The sequence below is a fragment of the Brachypodium distachyon genome, chromosome 2 (genome assembly GCF_000005505.3).
Source record: "Brachypodium distachyon strain Bd21 chromosome 2, Brachypodium_distachyon_v3.0, whole genome shotgun sequence".
NCBI lineage: Eukaryota > Viridiplantae > Streptophyta > Magnoliopsida > Poales > Poaceae > Brachypodium > Brachypodium distachyon.
This window is the reverse complement of record NC_016132.3, coordinates 8045857-8069422: the sequence shown is the minus strand read 5'-3', so window position 1 is coordinate 8069422 and position 23566 is coordinate 8045857. Positions and strand designations below refer to the sequence as shown.

The 23566-nt window shown below is 43.7% G+C and overlaps 4 protein-coding genes across 9 annotated transcripts; 2 read left to right on the top strand and 2 right to left on the bottom strand.

The window, feature by feature from the left end:
* Nucleotides 1-2964: 2964 nt before the first annotated feature.
* On the bottom strand, nt 2965-6257 carry LOC100845178 (probable splicing factor 3A subunit 1). Of its 3 annotated transcripts, none has more exons than XM_024459084.1 (4): nt 4049-6257; nt 3379-3960; nt 3264-3288; nt 2965-3150 (listed from the first exon to the last, which is right to left on the bottom strand). In XM_024459084.1, exons 1-2 carry the CDS (start codon nt 6140-6142, stop codon nt 3691-3693), a joined length of 2364 nt encoding a protein of 787 aa, XP_024314852.1. In that variant the 5' UTR covers nt 6143-6257; the 3' UTR covers nt 2965-3150; nt 3264-3288; nt 3379-3690. The 3 variants fall into 3 exon arrangements, with proteins under 3 accessions (XP_024314852.1, XP_024314853.1, XP_003566756.1); XM_024459085.1 differs by having other exon boundaries at nt 3410-3960; nt 4049-6142; XM_003566708.4 differs by lacking the exons at nt 2965-3150; nt 3264-3288 and having other exon boundaries at nt 3336-3960; nt 4049-6142.
* Nucleotides 6258-9204: 2947 nt separating this feature from the next.
* LOC104582540 (probable splicing factor 3A subunit 1) lies at nt 9205-10098 on the bottom strand. Its single transcript, XM_010232449.3, has one exon. The coding sequence runs from the start codon at nt 9939-9941 to the stop codon at nt 9498-9500; it is 444 nt and encodes a 147-aa protein (XP_010230751.1). The 5' UTR covers nt 9942-10098; the 3' UTR covers nt 9205-9497.
* Nucleotides 10099-12302: 2204 nt separating this feature from the next.
* LOC100843762 (translin-associated protein X) lies at nt 12303-17309 on the top strand. Its single transcript, XM_003566704.4, has 7 exons — nt 12303-12509; nt 12603-12733; nt 13694-13773; nt 14435-14576; nt 14647-14796; nt 14894-15095; nt 16952-17309. Exons 1-7 carry the CDS (start codon nt 12374-12376, stop codon nt 17053-17055), a joined length of 945 nt encoding a protein of 314 aa, XP_003566752.1. The 5' UTR covers nt 12303-12373; the 3' UTR covers nt 17056-17309.
* Nucleotides 17310-19056: 1747 nt separating this feature from the next.
* LOC100823047 (UBP1-associated protein 2B) lies at nt 19057-23498 on the top strand. Of its 4 annotated transcripts, XR_730294.3 has the most exons (3): nt 19057-20645; nt 22309-22652; nt 22934-23498. XR_730294.3 is itself a non-coding variant. In XM_010232447.3 (2 exons), exon 1 carries the CDS (start codon nt 19209-19211, stop codon nt 20643-20645), a length of 1437 nt encoding a protein of 478 aa, XP_010230749.1. In that variant the 5' UTR covers nt 19057-19208; the 3' UTR covers nt 22338-22855. The 4 variants fall into 4 exon arrangements, 3 of the variants coding, with proteins under 3 accessions (XP_010230749.1, XP_010230747.1, XP_010230750.1); XM_010232447.3 differs by lacking the exon at nt 22934-23498 and having other exon boundaries at nt 22338-22855; XM_010232445.3 differs by lacking the exons at nt 22309-22652; nt 22934-23498 and adding an exon at nt 21611-21932.
* The last annotated feature ends 68 nt before the right edge of the window (nt 23499-23566 follow it).

The following is a 23566-nucleotide window of genomic DNA, read 5'->3' as shown; positions in this document are numbered from 1 at the left end:
TAGGGTCCAAGGGATTAATTGGTCAAGCTTCGCCAAAAGCAAAAGCGGGGTCAATTTCGACAACCCCAAAATGGATTGGTGGAAGAGATTATTTTTTGCCTTTTTTGGCATGTTTTTTATTTATTATTTTGACTTTTAATATTTTTTAGCTCTTAATTTTTAATTTTGATTTGAAACTTTTAATATTTAGCTTTTAGATTTAAACTGTAAACTTGTAGAAATAAAAAAAAACTCACAAGCGTCGGCAAGGGTGAGCTCTCGGTAGCAGTGGCCTCCTTTCGCCGGAAATTTCATGTGGCGGCAGAGCAACGAAGCAGAACGCAGCAAGACCAAGGGAGATTGTCGCGGCAGCGTGAGGAGACAAGGTGGCGTGGCAGCAGTGCAACATGGTCTTGGTAGGACAGGAAGGGCGGACTTCTCTGTCACGAGGAAGGGGATTAGGTGGGGAGTGTGTCTTGGAGGAAAAGAAAATGGAGCGTGGGGAGTGTGTGTGTGGGGGGGGTGGGGGGGGGGGGTGAGAGCCGACTCATGGAGCCGAACTTTATTGCATTAAATTAAAAATCTCTTAATTTATTTTGTCACTCTAGCCAATCCCCAAATTCTCTTTTCCTTGACCTTTTCTTTTCCCGACCGCAACACAGAAACAAAAGCTCTTGAAAATACCTCACTAGGATTGCCTCTCTTGTGGCAATTTCCTCTAAGTTGGCAACAATCAGTTAGTACTCTCATTGACTATTGGCTATCGGCTTCTTTTCTTCATTTTTTGCACAAACTTTATCATATGAAAAAAAAACTTACGTAAACTTCATATAAACTACGATTAGAACTTTCAAAAAAATCCTACAAAAACATCTTAGGTTGGGGATGTGGTGTTCTACAAACATGCAAAATTTCAACTCACGGTTTCATTTGGAAGAAATAAAAAATATATAAAAATAGTGCAAAACAATGACTAACCACTATTGATGTTGAATTTATTTTTTCCTTGCTGCTAGACGTTAATGAGTTTAGACTTAAATTTTTTGCATCTATATAAAACGTCATTTTGGTAACGCATGCAAAAAATAAAGATTTTCTTGGACATTTTACAATAGTTTTTATGAAGTTTTCACTGCAAAGGTGGTTTTTGCTGTATACATCGCCAACTTAATTATGTGTTCTTTTCTTAGTTATTAATCTCGTATTCTTCAAAATTTCCTCTCCGAGTCTGTTGAAGTTGGAGAATTTTTGCATGAAAATTATTCGACATTTGTATAGAAGAAATTGTATTATGCGTTTGCTCGTTTTTGTGGAGTGTGTACACCACGGAATGTCATCACTTTGGTGGAGTGTGTATTCATCAAAACATCGTCGATGACATGACGAGAACCATCAACATGGTTCGGGACAAAATCGGATAGATAATACAAGTCTTTTTTTTTCCTGAAAGACGTGGATAAAACAAGTGGTACTTTCGCATACACACTAAATACGATTAACAAACCTCCTATCTGCTTGAACAAGTTAAGCACGGGAGGAAAAGGAAAACTTAACTAGTCAAGGTGCTCTCGGGCCAATACCAGACTTCAACGAGCCATGCAAACAAAAACTGTTTCTGGCCAGCAGATCCATCAAATCTGTATTGGATAGGGTTTTTCTTTTTTTGACAGTGTATATACACAACAGAGCAATACGTACGTGATTGTTGGCTCAATGGCATCCTTCCTGAGTTTTTTTTAGGGTGGCATCCTTCCTGAGTGAGGCGGTGCATACGGCATGCACATCTTGGGCTACAGCAGCAGCATGCTTACTCAGATACTCAGATATGTTAAATCGATCCTAGGATCTTTCCGATCACAATTAGTCGCCACTCCTCTCTGGCTCTCTCCATACACCTAACAATTGCTGCTCATTATCCGCAAGAAAAAAAAAATCTGCTCACTGTGCTAGGCTTTGGAGGCCCGTTCTCTGGGAAATCAGCCGAGAGATGGAGTTGGTGCTGTGTGGGTGAACGTGGTACCGGGACTCATCCGGACCATCGCTTGTAGTTATCTGAAAGTTGTTGATTAGCGAATGCCACCCTTCGCATGAAAATAGTTGCGCCGAGCTTAACCACACATGTGTCAAGGAGTTGTCTTTACTTCCACAGGCCGCCACAGCAGCATTTTCTTGACATATTAAGGGAACTAACAGAGTCCGATCCTCCTGCTGCCCTACCTTCGAGTGGCTGGAAGTCTGGAACCAGGCGGCTCAAAAGTACAGACAGGCAAAGGCAAACTTACGTGTAACAGCAAAAGAAGACATAAGATAAATCAGAAGGAAAATAATTCAAGCAAGTATGTTGAGATCATAGGAGTACTAAGTTTCAGCTGTCAAGAAGCTGAGTAGCTGACTAATCATAAACAGGATATGAGTAATCTTTCGGACGGGTCAATAAGTCCACAAGAGGCTGGAAGAAGGAACAAAGCAATCGAACCACATAATCAAGAAATTTAAAGCGTGTTCCTAGTTTTGCAGAATCTCTTGGCCGAGGTACCTAAAAGGGATCTGATACAGGGTAAGAAATTACTCCCTCCCAACGTGCAGCAGAAACTATCTAACTTTTACCGTCATACAGTGAAACAAATCAGTGGTCAAAGTTTTGATCCTGGAGGGCTTGTATTTCATGCCAACATCAAAAAAGACATACGAAGGACAAAAAATCTAGAAGTACCAAACTAATTCCTACATAAAGAAAATACGGTTGGTTGAATGCTCTATCTCGAATAATCGAATTTACTCAACTCAAGAATAGAGGACCAGAATAGTAATACGTATATTGTCATGGTAAAAACTAAGCTAAAAATGTATGTTAACATTATGCAGATGTTACTAGTATAGCCACACAGAAAAATACAAGCATAGGTGCCATGAAAATGGTTAATATCTCTGACTAGAAACTACGCATAGGCGCACAAACATAACTGGGAGTAACTTGCTGAGAGATACAAAACCAAAACGTGGCTAGCATACAACAATTTGTTCTGCACATGCTGATACAAATCTTAGTGCGCCAGACAAAATGAGGATAGGAAATGACCATCAGCTCATTCAGAATTGAGACCATATAAAATGTATCCTACGAGTTAAAAGATACTGGCGGCTGTTATCTCTGATGGATGCCATGTTATTCTGTCAACAAGAATTAGAACATCAGAGACAACACCCACGTTTCTAGAATTAGAACGACAATAATAAGCTTTCCATGGACCTTCACAACAAGAACTTTAAGAGACAGGAAGTACCTTTACCAATGCAGTGCAGAAGCATCTACAATAACACACAAGCATTCATATAAGAGAATGTCTCACAACATGGGAACAAACATTGCACACATTCAATATATCAAGAACATCTTACAAGGCCAAACAGGAGAAGCTATGGCAGGCACCTGAACTCTGCAGTAATATCAAGTAGCCCGCCAAGTAGGTTTCACCATTAGTTCCCTCAAGTAATGATAATTTCAAGGATAAACACCCCCACAATATGTAACCACATTAAGAAATCATAGGCAAGTCGGAAGGTCAAATACTGCAAGTTATAGTGCTGGACTTATAAAAAGCATAATACAAGAATCCAGAAGGCTGGAACCAACAAAGAAAAATCTCCATGATAACCACTAAAGGATGATGGTAAGGATTGGTCCGCAAGTGAGTCTGGATAAAGAGGAGCTCATTTCTTTCTCCCACCACGCTCCCTCAGAGCCAGATTGATAACCACACCTGGACCAACATTGTAATAAGCAAGAGTAAGATTGTCTTTGAGGAAACTAGTCCTCACACTCAGCTTCTGCTTATTAGCAGGAAGCTGCAGCTCTCCGGCGATCTGCTCCTTCAGACTGCCAACTGTGTCTGAGAGTGATTGGATATTGATTTCCAAAACTTGGCCTCGTAAATTTCCTTCATCAAGGTTGGGCACGGAAACCGAAATGCGAGCAGGGCCCTGTAAGAAATACATAAATTAGCATGCCAATACCCAAAGAGAACTAGTAGGTCATTAGATTGAAAATATATAATAAAAGAGACATTACCGGATGCTGAGCAAGGAACTGCTCTGCTGGGATAAGAGAAGCATCATCTGTTCTCTGCCTCTTAGGTTCTGGTTCATCTGGTAGAGGTGGTTGTTCCTCAGCAGGTGGCTGCGGAGGCAAAGGTGGTGGAGGCTGGGGAATTCCCATGGGGCTGACCATGGTTGGCATGGCCTGCATGTGAGATGGTGGGGGCATAGGGAACCGTGGTGGACCAGCCATGAACTGAGTATTATGACCTGGAGGCGGAGGGATATTGTTTGGCATATGAATCATTGGACCTGGCATCCTAATCATCTGCTGTTGACCTGGTGGTGGTGGCGGTGGATGCATGTTGGACATCATATGTGGAACTCCTTGCATATGATGAACTGGGGGTTGCACATGATAAGGCATTTGATTCGGCGTGAATCGGGGAACATTAACCAAAGAAAGTGGTTGAGGAGGCCGGGGCAACGGCATGCCAGCCCGCGGAAGTGGAGCAGGACCTGGAACATTTGAAGCATCAACTTGTTCCTCGCCACCCATAGACATTGCCTGAGTGGCAGTCCGACCAATACTACCCGAATGACCATCCCAAATGACCTGCTTCGGCTGCTCATCCTTTTTCTTTTCAATTTCTGCCTTGACAGCATTGGAAACCTCTTCCTCGGTTGTTCCAAAAATATCTGGCCTAGTACGGGCAAGACCCACAATATTACGAGAGATTTCATCATCAGGAGCAAGTGTAGTCTCCTTAATCTTGGCCAACATCCTCTCTTTCTGCTCCTTGTACTTAGGGTCAATGAGCGAGATGCGCATGTGTTCCTCCATCTCGCTGATCGGAATGAGCTCTCCGGTTATTGGCGAGACAACAAACTTGGTCGGGTCCCTCTCTGCAGGGATCCTCTCCTCAGGCCTCTTGTAGTTCTTGACAATTCTCATAGGCGGCTCCTCGTCACCCGCGACCTTAACTTGTGCTCCCCCTTCATTCTCCTCGAGCCTTGCTGCCTTCATTCCTTCCTCAACAAGTTGCATCTCCTCCTCGTCCATCTCCATCTCAACATCCTTAGCTGGTTCAGCCAATTCCATGGGTTCCTCCTCTCCCAAGGTCTCCATCCTCTTCCGACGCTTCAATTCTTCTAGCGTAGGTGGCACCGGAAGCCCTTCAAACTCATCATCTGCAAACTCAATTGTCTCAACAACAACAAAATCATGCCAATCAATCATGGACATTTGCATTCTCTCCAGTTCAATCTCATCCTCTGCCTGCTGCTTTGCATGCTCCTGCGACCGGTCCCACTCCAACCGGTTCAGGCACCGCTCCAGCACCGTAGTGAGGTCCTTCGACCCCTCCTGCAGCTCCCTAATCAAAGCAGGCACACCCTCTTCCGGCCTCAGCACCCTCGAGTATGCATCTGTTAGCATTGTGAAGAAAGTGAACATGCTGTGCGTGGGCCGGATGAAGTTGAACTGCGGATTGTTGCTCTCTCGCTGAGCCAGGCTCGTCAGAAAGCTCTTCCCATTCCGTGCCACAAACTGCGCGGTCAGCTTGATGATGTCCAGCTCCTCCCCGGTGATCCCTTCAGGCAGCCGCACCGTGTAGAGCTCCGCCTTGGGTGGCACCAGCACCTTGGTCGGCGGCGGGATGCGGAAGGGTGCAGAGTGGTCGGGCTTCGCATCGGCGCCATCAGCAGGTGCGGCGGAGTCGGATGGGAGCTGCTGGCCATCCTCGGACTCCGGCGCGGCGGAGGCGTCGGTGGTAGGCGGCTGGGCGGCGAGCTCGGAGATGCGGTGCTGGTAGTAGCCGTGGTAGGGGTCGGAGGACTGGAGGAAGTTGAACTTGGCGTTGCCCTGGTTGTGGGCGACGATGCGGCGCTCGAACTCGGGACCGTTCTTGGCGACGAAGGTGGCCGTCTTCTCGATAATCACGCGGATGTCGGGCGGCGGATGGATGATGCCGATGGTGCGCGTATGGGTGGCGACCGTCGGCGCGGGCTCGGGCTTGGAGGGGGCGGCGCCGGCGGACGCGGGAGACATCTGCTGTTGCTGCTGGTGGTCGCCGTCGCCGTCCGGCGCGGGGAGGAGGAGCATGGGGGCCACCATGGGGGCTCCCATGGGGAACGGCGGCGGCGGCGGCGGCGGTCTCTAGGGTTTCGGCAACCAGACGGAGGTTTAGATCGGAAAGGATGTGGGCGACCCGGCGACGCGAGAGGACTGGAGGGGTGGGAGAGTCAGATCAACGGGGCCGATTGGGTCGGGTTACGCGTTAAGTCGGTAGAAGTTGGACGGTGGCGATCCATTCCGTAAGATTTACTAGGAAAACGTGACCGTGCGTTGCAAAGGGAAGGGAGGGAAAAGTTATATCTCTAGGCCGAAGTGTACAAAATTCGCCTGTCTCCGATGACCGACATTTCAGCCGGACCACTTGGTACAGGTGCGCCAACGGTTATAGAGTATCCGCATCCCTACTTCTCTCCTGACGATTTTGATGAAGACCGTTGGCGCACATGTAGCAAGTGGTCCGGCTGAAATGACGTCATTGGAGGGAAAAAAATTATGTCTTCATCAAAATCGTCAGGAGAGGAGTAGGGATGCGTATACTCCACAACCATTCGATCATCCTCTCCAACAATGTTATTGAGGTCTTCGTCGTCGAATTTTCATCGAATTCGACCGAGGCCAACAAACAAATATTCAGGCACCTATAATGCTAACCCTGGTGCTAGAACTAAGAACCACATATTTTTACTGAGATGGCAATGACAATAGTGTTTACCATGTTGTGCATCTCCAAGGGCAAACCCATTGGCTTGTTTGGAATCAAATCATGAATTCAGAAAAAATTACCACACATTGTATAAACAATTAATCTCATTAACATCTAAAGATTACTCTGATTGAAGTGTAAATGACTATTGAGTAGATCAATTCACGAGTAAATAAAAATTACATGAAGTTGGACAAACACGGGCAATCAATTCACAAGTCTTGAATTGTGTGTGTCTGTGTTTGGATTGGTTGGTGGAGATGCCAACGGGGAGGGGATGGAGGACGCGGTGTTGTAGGGAGGGGCGCCGTAGTGGAACCCAACAACGACCTTATGCATCTCCGACAAGCGGAGATGCCGGAGGGCTCCCGTCCAGGAGCGGACGTGGCGACCAGGCACGGCGGCGGCTTCGTCGAGGCTCGACGGCGGCTCCATCCAGGTACGGTGCTGGCTGGGCTGGGCCTGTTGGGAAGCCATGGGCAAGCCCACCATGAACGTCAGCGGGGACATACTCGCACCATGGTTTTCCTTTCTAACGGATACCGTGCGATGGGGACGTACTCCCCCGATGTTTTTTCTTTCGGACAAATGATGACGTACGAAACTAACCACGGAAACCTTCCTATTAAAAGGAATGCAACGGAGAGATAAACATGGTTAACAAGAAAATGACAAACCTAAAAGGAATGCCATGTAGTCACTATTTAGATACAATCAGGCATTGTTGTTTGTGTAGAAGTATATTCCAAGTCCTATAATCATTAATTGTGACGGTGTGGACGCAAAACTAGTAATGTAATGGACACGAACAATGGAAAAAAAACATGGTCATGGAACAAAAACATGGTCATGGTCCCTATTATCACAAGTGTAACATCACCTATTTGAGTACAAGAGCATAACAATAAAAAATAGAACAGATCACTCAGTATTATCGAAAAATATGATACCACGGTTGTCAACAATGAATCAACTATTTGAGTACGAGAGCATGGCAATAAAGAAATAGACAGATCACTCATTGTATTATCGAAAACTACTCATACCGCGGTTCTCGACCATTAATTTTAAACATGTCGTTCTGTTAACATAAGACTGATTAAGAGGAGACAATTACAATACTGGAATCGAGATACCAAATGGTTTACATAGTAGCTACTTTAAAGGGGAGAGGGGTTTGAGTTTTTGACTCCTTTCTGCAGCTTCAGTTTTGATTGCCCCGATCTATATACGATGTTCTTGCTGCTCAGCCTTTCATTTATCTATCCTCAGTGCATATTACTTGTTTTTTTTTTGACCGGGAATGTTACTTATTCATAATATATCCATACTCTAATTAACAAAATAAATTATTATTTTTGTCGTACAAGCATCCTCTTTCCCGCAAAAAAGAAGCATCCTCTTAAATCCTAACCAGGGAAGATACGGCTCAACCTTTTTTTGTGGGCTGTGGCTGGAACTCAAGAGTCCTACAGTATAAGAAATACAATTGCACATAGTTATTGTTAGGAATTGAAGCCTCAAGAGTCATGAGAAATACACCCATCATCCTGGCCTGGCCTCTGACTGTCCGCGCGTCGTGCAGTGCCTGAATGCTCCAGTGGCTGACAGATCCTTGCTGGCACCGATCATCAACGAAATTAAAATTCTGTTCGAATCTTTTGTCCAGGTGACTGTTAGGAAAGAAGCGAGAACAGCAAATGCTGTTGCCCATGAACTTTGCTACTCCCTCCGACCGGTATTACTTGTCTATCCATGTGTAAATACGTCTAGATACATGTAATATTTCAACAAGTAATTTTACCCGGAGGGAGCAGATGAATCAGTGTATATTTTTGGACAGCCCTACCTGGGGGCTGGGGCCCGTCCTAGAGAAAATCTATGTCGTATGGTCGAACGATTGTAAGCACTTGTTAAATGAATGAATGTTTTTGAAAAAGATACACTGATTCATCAGCAATTAGCACAATAGAATACCATTTTGCGCACAGACTGCTGTGTAAAATCTCTTCATTGCATTTGGTTCATGAGAATGGCTTTGATCCCTTTTGTGTTTTTTTAAAGATTAGTTTTGCTCTTTCGGCATGTCCTTTAGAAGTAACAGCTAAATTGCTAATATCATAAGGCAAAATCAAATCAAATATTCCCGGCGCGTTTCATCCAATGTAAACAAGACAAAGATTTAAATAAAGTTCTCGCACAAACTACATATGACATAGCACCATGTGAAATAAAGTTCAGATTTGTGCGTAGAGCTCAAATAAATGCCTGACAAAAGCCTAACCTAAACGAGAATAAGATATTTTGTAAATTTGGTCAGTTTTGTGTTTTGTACAAAATGTCAAATTTATTATCGTTTTGGTTAGGCTTTTGTACAAACGAGAACAACCAAAACTGAAACTACAAACCAAATTTTGTAACTGCATTTAATCTTTGACCATATCTTTGTTGTTTTTACACCAATATACATGTTTACATAAGTACTGCAGCCTGAACAAATCCTGTGCATATGATTTTTATTTCAAGCAAATACGAAGCTGCAAGTAAGAAGCAAGTTTGTTTACTCTTGCATTGACAAAAATGAATAGCACACTGGATCAAGATAGCATACGTGCAACCAGAATCAGAGAATGTAGGAGAAACCGCACAATTGGACAACCAAAAAATTTCTCTTTCCAAGGCTACATGTATTTTCATGTAAAGCTAGTTCTCAGCAGCAGGTGCGGCAGAGTCGGATGGGAGCTGCTGGCCATCCTCGGACTCCGGCGCGGCGGAGGCGGAGGCGTCGGTGGTAGGCGGCTGGGCGGCGAGCTCGGAGATGCGGTGCTGGTAGTAGGCGTGGTAGGGGTCGGAGGACTGGAGGAAGTTGACCATGGCGTTGCCCCGGTTGAGGGCGACGATGCGGCGCTCGAACTCGGGACCGTTCTTGGCGACGAAGGTGGCCGTCTTCTCGATAATCACGCGGATGTCGGGCGGGGGAAGGATGATGCCGATGGCGCGTGTATGGGTGGCGACCGTGGCCGCAGGCTCGGGCTGGGAGGGGGCGGCGCCGGCGGACGCGGGAGACATCTGCTGTTGCTGCTGGTGGTCGCCGTCGCCGTCCGGCGAGGGGAGGAGGAGCATGGGGGCCACCATAGGGGCTCCCATGGGGAACGGTGGCGGTGGTCTCTAGGGTTTCGGCCCCAGATGGAGGTTGACCGGAAAGGATGGGGGCGAACCTGCCGTCCCTGGGACGCGAGACGACTGGAGGGACTCCAGCTGGGTCGGGTGCGTGCCGCGTGCGGGCCTGCTGGTGCGAACTCGTGAATTGTGAGTTTGTGATTTCTGAAGCGTTGGCATCAGATATCAGCGGGGTCGATCGGGTCGGGTCGGATTACGTTAAGTCGGTCGCAGTTGGACGGTGGTGATCAGCTGTGTCATAAGATTATTACGGAGCAGTAATACTCGAGGGCCGGCTAAAGATCAAGTTCGGTTCGTTAAGAGGTCGGTTCGTTAAGATTGGTTCGTTAAGAGTTCGGATCGTTAAGATCGTTATCGTTAACGATCTGAAATCATTGTTCGGCTCGGTTCGTTAAGAGCTCGCGAGCGCTCATTAAGCTCGTTAAAAACTTGTTAAGATAATAGATAGTATGTTGATCCAAATTTTTGGACATTACCTGTTTGCTTGGGATAAATTTTGACAACAAACAAAATATATCAAAAGTTAAACAACGCTATAAAGATTGGAAATAACACAACAAAAGATAAATAACAACACAATGCCAACAGCAAAATAAGTTTCACAAGTCATGTACGAGACGAGCTCGCTAGCGAGCTTAACGAGCGCTCGCCGAGCTCACTCATTAAGATCGTTAAGGTTAATGATCTAAAAAAGAAGTCATGTTTGGTTCTTAAGTTAACGAACCGAGCCTTAACGAACCGAGTTAGCGAGCGTTCAATAAGATTATCGAACTTCGATCTTTTTGTCCAGGCCTGCCCACCCCAGCGTGTTTGGACACAGGCAGGGGATCGTTTAGGGGGATTTCGTATGTTAATATTAGATTTTCTAAAATTGATCTTTAGTCTCAGATTTTGTTTGTCTCATATGGAGTAAAGTTTATTTTTAAACCCTAAAATTATAGAACAAATCCAAAATAAACCCCGACTTCTCAATCTCTGAAATCAACAGCTTTATCCATATTATTCACGTTCGATCCCGACCTCGGGGAACCAAATTCTGTTTGGGAGAGTGGAATTGCTGACAAGATAGACTAATCTCGGATTATTCTCATGTGTTTGTGCATTTCTTATTTCCTAAATCATTGTTCTATGAAATGTCTGCAGGAGAGCTTTCGTGGCATTAAACGTGCGGCAACCGTAAGTGTTGACAAGGGTGTCACAAATGTGAAGTTTCTGCAGTTTTCAAATCGTTGGTGAAGTCGGAGGTTTCTTCTTTTTATTGCAGTTATGTGGAGTCATTGTAGCATGTAATTATTTCTGGACACGTGTAGTGTTTTCAACCATCAGTAGAACAATATGTTTGATATTGCATCATATCTTGGTGGCTAATGAAAGCAAAATTGGCACAATGGAGAATCAAGATGATGGTATTGGCGTACAAGTTGCAGCTTCTATGTTTGCGCAAAAAAAATAGTTGCAGCTTCTACGCTTTGAATTTGAAGGGCTCATTCCTCGACTTTGAATAGACATGCACCGACGAAACCAGGAGTATATGCTTAGTGGTAGTTACTCAATAACGGCAAAATGAAGTGATGTGATTTGCCACAATGAGAAGTACAAGATAATAGTTTGTCTTGTCTAAGCGTAGTTATTATTATTCTTGCCCAAGCATAGTCCGTCATAATAACGTATTTTTTTTATCTCCGTTGCAAAGTACGGACACTCTGCTAGTGCTTGTTAAACTCTTGACAAATTCGGCTGCGCGAACACAGATGCATTTCACTCTAAACAATACTCGGTCACAAACAACCGTTGGAGAAGGAATTGTGCTGCCAATGTATAAAACAGTGAAGAATGACGAAATTATGTAATCCCGTAGCCAACTTTAACAAGTACTACCTCCGTTCTAAATATTATAATAAATATTAGATTTGTCTTAAGTCAAAATTATCCAAGTTTATAAAATATCTACTAACATATAAAACTTTAAATTAGTTTTGTTAAATACTCCATCCGTTTCATAATTTTTGTCGAAATATTACATGTATCTAGACGCGTTTTAGGAATAAATACATTCATTTTTGGGCAAATTTGAGACAAGAATTATGAAACGGAGGGAGTATATCATTGTATATAATTTCATAACTAGTAAAATTTTCTACAAATTTGATCAAACTTGTAAAATCTAGACAGTATTTGTCAAGTTTAAGAACCAACTTTAACGGAGCCAATAAACGTTTCCAGAGAGGAAAAGTTCATCATCCGACCGGAATACCGCAAAGTTCTCGATCGAAAAAGAAAGAAAAAAGAACAGCCGCTTTAGCTTCACTTCCACAGTTCCACGTAAAGGGAGTTCCACACGACACGAGACCACAGGAGCACGGGACGTGAAGTGCCGGCCGAAGCGTGGGACGGGCCAGATGGTGCCCCTGCGCGTCTGCCACCGCCTCGTCCACCTGAGCGGCCTCCCCTCCTCCTCGCTTCGGCTTCCGTTTCCCACCTCCATGGCGGCGCCCCAACCCGGCAGCAAAACCCTTCGCCCCGGCATTTCTTCGCGTAACTCCCCGCCATCTCCCCTTCTCGGCCCCGTTCCGGCACGCGTCTCCCCCTCGATCTCCGCGTTCTCACTGTCTGCTGCTCTCTCTCCAGCGTCCCACGACGGTCCGGTGCGCAAGAGGCCCAGGATGATGGCCACGGACGCGGCGGCTCCTATGGCCTCGGAGGAGTGCTCCGCGATGAAGGCTGAGTTCGCCAGGCACGCCGAGTACCTCAACACCCTGGTAAGTACGTACGGGCGCCCGCCCATTTGTTGGCTTCGCTCCTTCCCTGGATCGGCCGCTTATTGACCTGCGGCGATGCTTTTGCGGTCCGAGATTCTCTTGTTTCTGCAAAAAGTGCAATGCCCTGGAAGAGGAAGTTAGTGCAGAACTATATATGTAGGTTAGTTAGTGTAATTTTTTTTTGCCAAGATGTTATGAGTGCTAGGTGTTCGGTGAAATTCCCACACAACCTGTGAGTGACCAGTGGTGCGGTGGTAGCTGCTTCCTACTGTGTCTGCTGAGTGCTCAACTCTAATCAAGCAGGGTTTCAGTTTAATAAAAATGTCACATTGGAGCGAACATTTTGATAGCCAAGAGACCATCAACCATGTGGTGTGGGCAGCAAAATTTGCGTTGAACCAACCTGATTTTCTATTCCTGTTTACCAGGGCTCTCTTTTGCTACTGTGGATATAAGAAACTACATCAATTCCTACATAATATGGAGTCTGTTTGCAGGCAATGCTCAATCTCGACCCAATTGATATGAATGGCATTTTCTTGCCTCTCCCCCTGGTTGAAGTTAGACTTCCTTTACATTTGCGTGTGGATGCCTATAAGATCGTGGCAAAGTTGGAACTATTGTTGCATTCCTTTTTCCTTTACTGAACTTATCGTGTGCAATTATGTACTCCCTCCCTCCCGTATTAAGTGACTCAAATTTACTCAAATATGGATGTATCTATGCCTAAAAAGCGTCTAGATACATGTAATAAAAAGTCACTTGATATGGGACGGAGGGAGTACTACTTTACCGGCATGTCTCTTCAAGGATGCCTGCACTATATTCTAGAAGTCTTAACCAATCTTCTTTAAGATATACTTCAATCCTGCCACTAGTTTTTCCATTAGACAATGTTCCTCCTTAGGTAATATTAACTTCTTTTGCTTTGGTTCTCATCACTTCTCCGTATCACTGTAGAATGATAAAAGGGAAAGGCTTGTGAAAGCAAGTCGGGATATCACAATGAACAGCAAAAAGGTCATCTTTCAGGTCCACAGGTAATTGGTACAGAGCTCTAATTACCTACCAGATTCAAGCATCAACAATTATGCATGTGTGCTAACCGTGTCATGACTCATTTATTTATTTTTGAAGAAGAAATGTATGTTTATTCGCAGAGATTGTGATATTCAGAATCATTTGGATCACTCTTACTTCTTAACCTTAATCTGAATTATTAATTAGTATGTCTCGTCGTGAGATACTAAAATGTCTGTGTTCCAGTTATACTGTAAACATGTCATGCTGGCTTTACAAAACATACCCCAAGCAGTAGGTAACTGCACCGAAAATCAGGAATTCTGCATGAGTAAGTTGTTCAGACTTCTTGTTTGCTCCAAATTGAAGGTGATGAGAAACAGGATATGTGGCCCGTTGCTACAAACAAAGATATATTTGCAAATGATCAACTCATTCAATTTCCAAGGTGTGAGACTGTGCATTTAGTTTCACAACTATCCTCTTAGTAAACAAAACATGAGAACGGCACATACTCATCTCAAAAGGTTCTTTCACCATTACTCCATAGCCGAAGTTCCCTATGTTTTGTAATTGTAAATAGAATAAACCTGCTAAATTATGTGAACCTCAGATGGCTCCATATTTTGGTGTTACACTTCACAGGTATTCTTAAACAGTTAAACTATTGTTCTTTTCCAGGATCAGCAGAAGTAACAAGGAGGAAGTTCTTTCAAAGGCAGAACTTGATCTTGCTGCTGTGGTTAACCAACACATTGGGAAGTTAGTAAAAGAATTACAAGGAACTGACTTCTGGAAGCTCAGAAGAGCCTACACATTTGGCGTTAGTATCAACATTGTCTTTTTACATTTGTTTTGCAGGAGACCTGATATGTTCTTCTTCAATGTTGCAGGTACAAGAATATGTTGAAGCTGCAACTTTTTGTAGATTTTGCAAGACTGGCACTTTATTAAGTCTGGGTGAAATTAATGATTCTTTGCTAGAGCTAAGTGATAAATCTGTCGAACCCTTGCAGATAAACGTACTTGACTATCTTTTAGGGGTAAATACACTAATACAACTATAATTTAGTTGTGCTAATTTTCCCTTTCCTATACTTGCTTGAAGTTAATGCTATTTATGCGCTGCCAATATTCTAGGTTGCTGATTTGTCAGGAGAGCTAATGAGGCTTGCAATTGGCCGTATATCTGATGGGGAAGTCGAATATGCCAAAAACATCTGTACATTTGTACGTGACATTTACAGGGAGTTGACTCTTCTGGTGCCACTGATGGATGACAATAATGAGATGAAGAAGAAGATGGAGGTCATGCTGCAAAGCGTAGTGAAAATTGAGAATGGTATCACCTCTTTCATGCTCAACATTATTAAGCTTACCGGTGACTCTTTATTATGCCATCTACATGTCTATATGATGAGGCTAAGCTTCTATTAGAAAAAGGTAGGACGGCTACGATGGAGGCACCAATTAGGGCACTCAAACTAGAATAGACAGTCAAAGAGGGAAGAGCACAGCAGGACTTATGGATTATTTAGCTTGAGGAACCACCTCATCCTACTATAGGCTGATTCATCATGGGACGATTCCATTCCTCATTTTGCACTAGCCTTGTGTTTATGAGGGATGATGTAGTTGTGGAAAAAATCAATTATGTCCCTCAAATCAAACAAGTAATTAGGCCATAGCTAGGATTGGGTGATACATTTATTGGCTGATCTTTCAAACTAAACAGTACCAAACACTGCAAGAAACAACCACAAGAAATTTCAGTTCCTCCATCTTCTTGCTGTCTTTAAGCTGAACTTTCAGTTACTCCTCCTTGCTCTGTTGCAGCTCATCTTTCAGCTCACCAATCTTGCTGTCACAATCCTCTATCACTTGGTCCTCAAAAGCTAACTCAACAAATAGCATTTTGTTCTTCATCTGCTCTTCTTTCAACTTCAAATTAAGAGTCCAAATCTCAGCTTACAGACCCCAAATCGCTTTCTCCTAATGGCTTGCTTTCACGTCTCCAAATTGTCCTTAGCATTCTCGTGTGCTCCAACATTAATTTTTGGCCTCGGTACATCTAAAAAAGAGGTTTCAATTACAGACAAATTCTATCACAAGAATCGAAATTGGTAAATTTTAGAATTTTTCTCACCTCTTCCCAATGCTTACTGAAATTGTATAAAGAAGCTCCTGATCGGTTGCAACACCTCTAGAAAAGTCTTGTGTGTAAATATTGGTTGGCATTATGCAACTAAAGAAGTTGCTTTATCTTGACTTTTATGAAATGAAGGAAATACAAGCACATGATGTTGCTGCTGTTTTAAAATACTAACTGAAATCCGCTTAATTCAAATAGTTTGATTCTCTGACACAAATGTCTTTTCCGAACTAACTGGCTCAAAAACTGGCAATGTTGAAATTAGTTTATTAAAAATTTCGAACTTTTGCTTTTATTTTGTGGAATCATGTTTCAAAGACACCAGGTTCAGAATATATAGAATAGCTTTGGTGTGTTGTACAGTACTGCAGTGTGCAGTCCACTTCATTAATTACTTTATGTATCTGTTTCAATATTGCTAATGCTGTCCTTATTGTGCCTATTGTTCAGCTACTTTTTGTTTGTTCATATGTAATCATTCGGTGTATCTCTAGTTTGGAACACATTGCTCTCAGACTCAGTACTCCCTATGGGTTTAATGTTCTCGGTACCAGTTTTATTTAGCCTGTCGTGTGTTGAATCAGTGGCGGAGACAGGCCTGGGGCAATTGAGGCTGTGGCCCCAGGCTTAGAGAAAAAACCATGTATATCTGTCTTTTGAAAATCCAAAATTTGATGAAAGTTTTGTGCATGGGAGAATTTAGCCCCAGGCGCAGGCCTCTGCTGGCTCCACCCCTGTGTTGAATTAGTTTAGAACCACCTTCTATTAATACTACTCCCTCCGATCCTAAATTGTTGTCGAAATATTACATGTATCTAGACGCTTTTTAAGATAGATACATCCATATTTGGGCAAATTTGAGTCAAGAATTTAGGACCAGAGGTAGTTATATTCACATTTGTTGTGTCATCATCTTATTGCAGTTGGTTAATGTTGGATTCATACTGGGGCACATCCAATTATCTTTTTGCTAGCATGCATTGTTTGACATAAATCTATTTCTACGTGTTTGCCAACACATAATGCTGTGCACGTATATGTTTCAGCTTGCTTCAGTGTTCATGTCAGAGGATCAGAGTACATTCCTATGCTAGGATCATCAGCTGAACCAGATTACGCCTTCTTCGGTGCAGCAGACTATGACCAATGAAGCCAGACGACCTAGCAGACATGCTATGTATTATGTAACTTATCTCAGCAGATAAACTTAGCGACCAGACTGTCTGATTTGTTGCTGTTTTGACTCACACCGTGGAACTTGTAATCATGTCTCAGTTTTGTGTATCGTTGGCTCGTTGTGGAGCTTCCTTTCTATCGTCTAAATTAGGAGTATGTAGTATTTACTTAATTCTCTAGTGCTCGTTTCTCCTAATATTTATCGAGTGCTCTGATTTAAGAACGTGAGGACGACTGTCTTGCGTTCGTGTGCCCCCTAGTTTCTCCGTTATGCATATAAGAGATAACAGAATATCTAATTTCGTCAACAGAACCATATAACCAATTCCTTTGTTTCGGTATACTGGGCTGATCTCAGTTTTCATCATACCTTAATACCTGTTTGAAAGATGGATAATTTCGTACTCTCTAGTTTCACAAAACACTTCATATAGTAGATTTGTGCATTTGGGCCAAGACATATCTTGTTTCTAGTGTCTGACCATTAATATTGAATTAAGAGTAAATGTGTGTTAGTAGTTATTGGCTGGGTACAGGACCCAAGAGAAAAATGATGTATATTATGGAATAAATGAGAAAAATTTATATGATGCATTCTGTGGAATGGAGGAAGTATCTAACTTGATAAAGGCAGCTCAATTTCCGGGAATTTTAGACCAAGCTTTTGATAAAGTAAGATTTCGCTATGGAAATTTGTTCAAATGAAGTAACATGTGACCTCGATTGGCAATACTCTCGGCACGATTAGTTGGCCTCCCTCTGCCTTAATTGCACCAAGGCCCACCGCCACCTAGGTAACTTACTGATTGGAGGAAAGGGTATGTCCATACGTGTGGCCGATTCTTTTGGGAAAGCTAAGGTTGTTCCATCTTCCCGTAATTAATAACTAAGGAGTTCCCGTTTTATGGGAAGGCACGCACTCGGCCACTTAATACGCGGGAATCTGGAGATGGCCTCTGTTATCTGAAATTAGAAAGCCGGGAAAAATCAGCCCTCTATAGTGGAACGGAGGGAGGCTTATGTGGCCAAAAATTAATGTTAGTGTGACTATGCGACATGCGTGAGGTGCGCATATCTCCTAATTTACACTAACCGATGGTGTCTAATTAGATAGTAGACTAATCATTAATGAAGCATATATGCACACCCGCCCTTTTATTCATTTAAAGCCAGGTATCTAGAGTCATTTAGTCATACATCAAGGATTCCCTCTAGGACAGTTCCTTGGGCTGAAAAATTAAAGAGGCACGGCCGGCTCATGAACTTGCGAGATAAAGTTTGCTTGTTTTCAAGACAATAAAATTACGAACTAAAAAAATTAAGATTTTAAGATAGGCTTTATAAACTGAAAAGGAGTGAGTAATAATATTAGTGTTAGAAAGGGCTGGACTGCGTGTTCTATGATGTTGTTCACATGTTGGTAGATTTTACGGAGTAAAACCGAATGGCCTTTAAAAGTAAAAGCTCCAATCATTCTTTTCATATCTAAACATGTGTCTCTGAACTAAATATGGAGACTTATTCCTTCCGTCCACAAATAAGTGTACATTTAGCTTCAAAATATGTCCACATAAGAGTGTACTTCTCCCTCTTCTAAGCACTTTAAAGTTTAAAAAATGGCTTCTCTCTCATCACACGAAATAAAAAAAATATTTTTCCATGCACTTGCCTCATTGGAGATAAAAAAAATTAAATAGGAGAGAAATGTTGATTATCATATTTTCAATGCATTTTCTACCTTCATAATTTGTCTTGAAATTTTCATACTCAGATCTTTTGTTGTATTTTCTACCTTCATAATTTGTCTTGAAATTTTCATACTCACATCTTTTGTTGTACGGAAAAAGTATCACACTTACTCGTGGACCGAGAGAGTAGCCGAAAACCTAAAAATATGTGCGCATCCTAGACCTGAGCCATTCTTTTGACAATTTTAAGGCTCACAACACTTTCCTCTCGTTTTCTCCCAGCCAGACCAGGCTGCTGAACCCCGACCGCGTGGCGTTACGACAGTACAAGCACTCGCCTTGTCACCTATCGATTCCCTTTCCCCTTCCTCCCTTCTCCTCCCCTCCTGAATTGTCGAAACCCTAGCTCGCTTTCGCCGCCCATCCCCTGGCCGTCGCCATGGGTAAGAAGCGGAAGCTCGAGCCAAAAACCACCATGGCAGCTAAGTCTGCCGCCGCTAAGGTCGCAGCTGCCACTAAGATCGCCGAGCCGGTCGCCCCTTCCCCTCAGCCCGAAACCCTAGCGGAGTACTACGCGCCCCCCACCCAGACCATACCGCAGGTGAGCGGCTCCACCGCTGTGGCCGCGGAGGAGATGCCGCCCCAGGAGTTGGGTGGTGAGGAGGACGAGTGGGAGGAGGTAGAGGAGGAGGTAGAGGAGGAGGAAGAGGAGGAGCAGGCGGAGGAGGTTGAGGAGGGCGAGAGCGACCCCGCCTCGATCCAGTCTCTGCTTGAGTCATTCCCCAAGGAGCAACTCGTCGAGCTGCTCCGCGACGCCGCCGTCGGCCACGGCGACGTCCTCGAGACCGTCCGCCGCGCGGCCGACGCGGATCCGGCCCAGAGGAAGATTTTCGTCCACGGCCTCGGCTGGGACACAACCGTCGATACCCTCAGGGAGGCCTTCAGCTCCTACGGCGAGATCGAGGACCTCAAGCTCGTCTCCGACCGTAACACGGGCAAGTGCAAGGGCTACGGATTCATCCTCTTCAGCCGCCGGTCCGGGGCCCGCGCGGCCCTGCAGGAGCCCCAGAAGAAGATAGGCAACCGCACCACATCCTGCCAGCTCGCTTCCGTCGGCCCTGTCCCAGCTGGCGGTGGGGCCAGTTACCCTGGACTGGCTACATCTCCAGCTCCAGCTCCAGCGGCGTTGATACTGCCACCAGTGTCTGAGTACACACAGCGGAAGATTTTTGTCAGCAATGTTGGTGCAGATATTGACCCGCAGAAACTGGTGCAGTTCTTCTCAAAGTATGGTGAGATTGAGGAGGGTCCATTGGGACTTGATAAGGCAACTGGGAAGCCCAAAGGTTTTGCTCTGTTTGTGTACAAGACCCTCGAGGGTGCCAGGAAGGCGCTCCAGGAGCCACACAAGTCATTTGAGGGTGTTATGCTTCACTGCCAGAAGGCAATCGACGGACCAAAGCCCAACAAAGGAGGAGGATATGGTGCCGCTACTACAAGTGGGAGGAAGGGCGCTGCTGGTTATGGTGCTAGTTCCCATTCTCTGCATGGCAGTGTCAGTGCTGGTTATGGGATGGCACCTCCAGCATCCAGCTTGGCTCCCCTGCCTGTTGGTGGCCCTGGAATGAATCCTGCATTAGGGCAGGCCTTGACAGCTTTCCTGGCCACCCAAGGGGCAGGATTGGGTCTGAACAACATCCTTGGAGTTGCTCCGAATAGTTCAGGGGTGCCTAGCCCTGGGTCTTCTGGAGCTCTTGGTGGTGGTGGTGGTGGTGTTCCTGGGATGCCAGGGGGTTATATGGGTGGCTATGGGGGTGGTGGTGGTGGGTATGGTGGTCCGACAGGAGGCCCAGGAAGAAATTACATGGGTCATTAGGTAAGATTTGGTTGGTGGATGTCCTAACCGTAGAAGTTTCTGATATCTGTTTTACTTAAGAAATTAGTTCCCATGTTTTCCTTTATTTGTTGATGATGCTAGTTTTGCATTTACGCATATAGCAATTTTGTTCTTCTCTCCCCTTTTTGCTTCTTCAAACCTGTTTACAATAGTAGTTATCTTTTGGTAGTTTTGAATTAGAAAATATGCATTCTTGATGATGTGTAGGATGTATCTGAAGGTGTTTCTCTAATTTCTTCTGTTACTATGGTCCGATGAAGCAAACTAAACTAGCATAAAGTTAATGTGTTGTATTAGCTGAGCTAGGAATCATTAGGTTGAGATCAGTGAGATAACTGTGCACGCATAGTAGTAGAATGTAGATAGATCATTGCGGCTAGAGTTAAAAGTTTTGATTGTGTGGTTTGCGCTGTAGTTCAATTTTGCTTGGTTTGTATTTTGGTTTTCTATTACTCCCTCCGATCCATATTAATTGTCGAAATATTACATGTATCTAGATGCCTTTTAGGCATAGATACATCCATATTTGGCAAATTTGAGACAATTAATATGGATTGGAGGGAGTACATTTTTGAGAATTAGACAAAGTTTGAGGTCTATGGTTTTGGAATAACATTAATTGATTTTAATGGTTTGCATTTTGCAAGAAAAGAGCTCTTGCGAAGCCTTATCATTTTCATCATGTCACTTCTACTCTTAACATTCATCCATATGCACCATGTTTGTATGCATCTTTTAAGTGTAACTTCTTAGTGCTTTCGTAAAAAAAGTCATATTCTTGTTTTAACAACTACTACAAATACCAAATTATAAATTTTTTATTTTATTCAACCGATCAAATTTTGTCGCATATGCAAATACTATTTTTTTTGAAGAAATATTTCACTTATCTTCATCCATCTTGCTATTTCACAGGATGCTTATAACTATTTTACTGTGGCCAGATGATTCTACATGTTCCCGCGCTGCACTTATAAACTTGCTGTTTTAGGCTGTTTCTGGCAACTTGATTACTCTAGCGGTCAAAGTTTTCCTGAGAACTTTGATTTCCTCGGTTCTATCTTTCCAAAATTGAACAAAGCTGTGTACAACTATTGAAATTTCGAAAAGTCACCAGTTGGGTTGTGACCCTATTGTAAAAGACTTTGTGTGGATTTAGAGCACCCTGGGATTTTTACTACATTACTATTTTCATATGTTTTATGTATGGAAAACTTTCTGTCAGGTGTCTTGGCCTTTGTTGAAACCTAATTTATATTTTTCTTCCAAAAGTTCTACTTTTAGTTTTTATCTTAATTTTCCTGTGATGCAGATCTGTTTGGGAACAAAAGTTCAATATTACATTGTTCGCCAAGTACTCGTTTGTTTACTTTTCCGAGTTGTCACTGTTCCTAAATAAAGTTGGCTATGGTGGATCTTTACCAGTCCTACGTTTTTAAAAGAAGTTGCTATTGCATTGCTAAATGCATGCTTTGTCTAGTTTGGTTGCCTAGTCTTATTTTTGTTGTATTGGCATGTGGTAGTAAACACTACTGCAGTAGTGTCGTCAGTGATATAAAGTCATCTATCAATTGTTTATTAGTACTTGAGCTCCTAGTCAAGCGACTTGGACTTTGGTTGTCAAATGTACTTCTACTCGCAGCAAGCTAGTTTGAAAGGGTGTCTATGCAGCAAGGCGAAGGGAAGTGGAGATGGAAGCAGTAGTGCTGTTGGAACTTGGAAGGGCCAAAACAAAGGTGTGCTTGCATGGAACAGACGAGGGAAAGAGGGAGCGGGGCTGGCCCTCCTTGTGGTTCCTGGATTTCTTCTATCTCTCACTTTATTACAGTCATTCCTAAGGTTTCCTCTTCATGTCATTGGGAATTGGGAATTCCCTCACTGGTGGTAACTCTAAGGGTAATGGCCCCAGCTGTGGCAAAGGAGGATAAGAAGCGGAAAGAAGGTGTGGAGGCAGAGGGAATAAAACAGCAGGAGGAAAACAGCGAGGTGAGTGGCGATCGAGCATTGGTATATGCACAACATTGTTGTAGATCACTGACTAATGGTCAACATGTGATGCGTCATTTTGAATCAGTGCTTGGAAGTTTTTTTTTTGTCTCAACTAGTATGATACAATCGAAGTTATAGCAAGTTTGGAGTAACATTCCTTGGTATACTGGTTTTATTTGAACCTTCTTTCGAGTGACTTATTTGTACGATCAACAGCGGGTATAAGTTTGTCATCCAGTTTCATTTAATGTTTAGTTGAGTACTGCTAGTTCCTACAGGTGCACGTTGCTACTAGGAATGGGCTAATGCTGCAAAAGCATCAGTAAGTTGTCATGAGCTTGTCCAGAACTCCAGATCCGAAGAAATCAGTCGAAGGACATTTTTCCTGTCCGATACGCTACAAACTGATGTCTGGGGGGTCTGCACTTTTTCCCAATTCAACAAGCTGGCGCCCTTCCCACCAGATGTATCATGCACCCGCCAAAGCCAGTACTTGCAGTCCGCATTGCACAACCGCCGGGTGAGATCGCTAGTCCAAGCATGGAAAAACTCCAGCACTGCTTGACACGCCCTGTCAACCTTACACGCACCCCTGATGACATCGACAAGAATGATAGCTCGGCAGCCGCCTCGGCTCTTGCACAGTTAAACATGTTTCATATCTTCCGGTAGATTAAGTCTATGTAACAACTTCTCAGCTCGACTTGAGTACTCCGTAGTTCAGTTTCCACCGATATTTTACTGATTCTTGTATAAATCCCCATGCTTGGCCAGAGCCACATCTTGATGTGCTAGTACACTTATGACAACAGCGTATAACTACCAACAGTATTTTTTCTGTCACTATGGCAGCAAAGTTTAGAAATGGTCTCTGAACTCAAAATCATGTACATTTGGTCTCTCGATTGTCA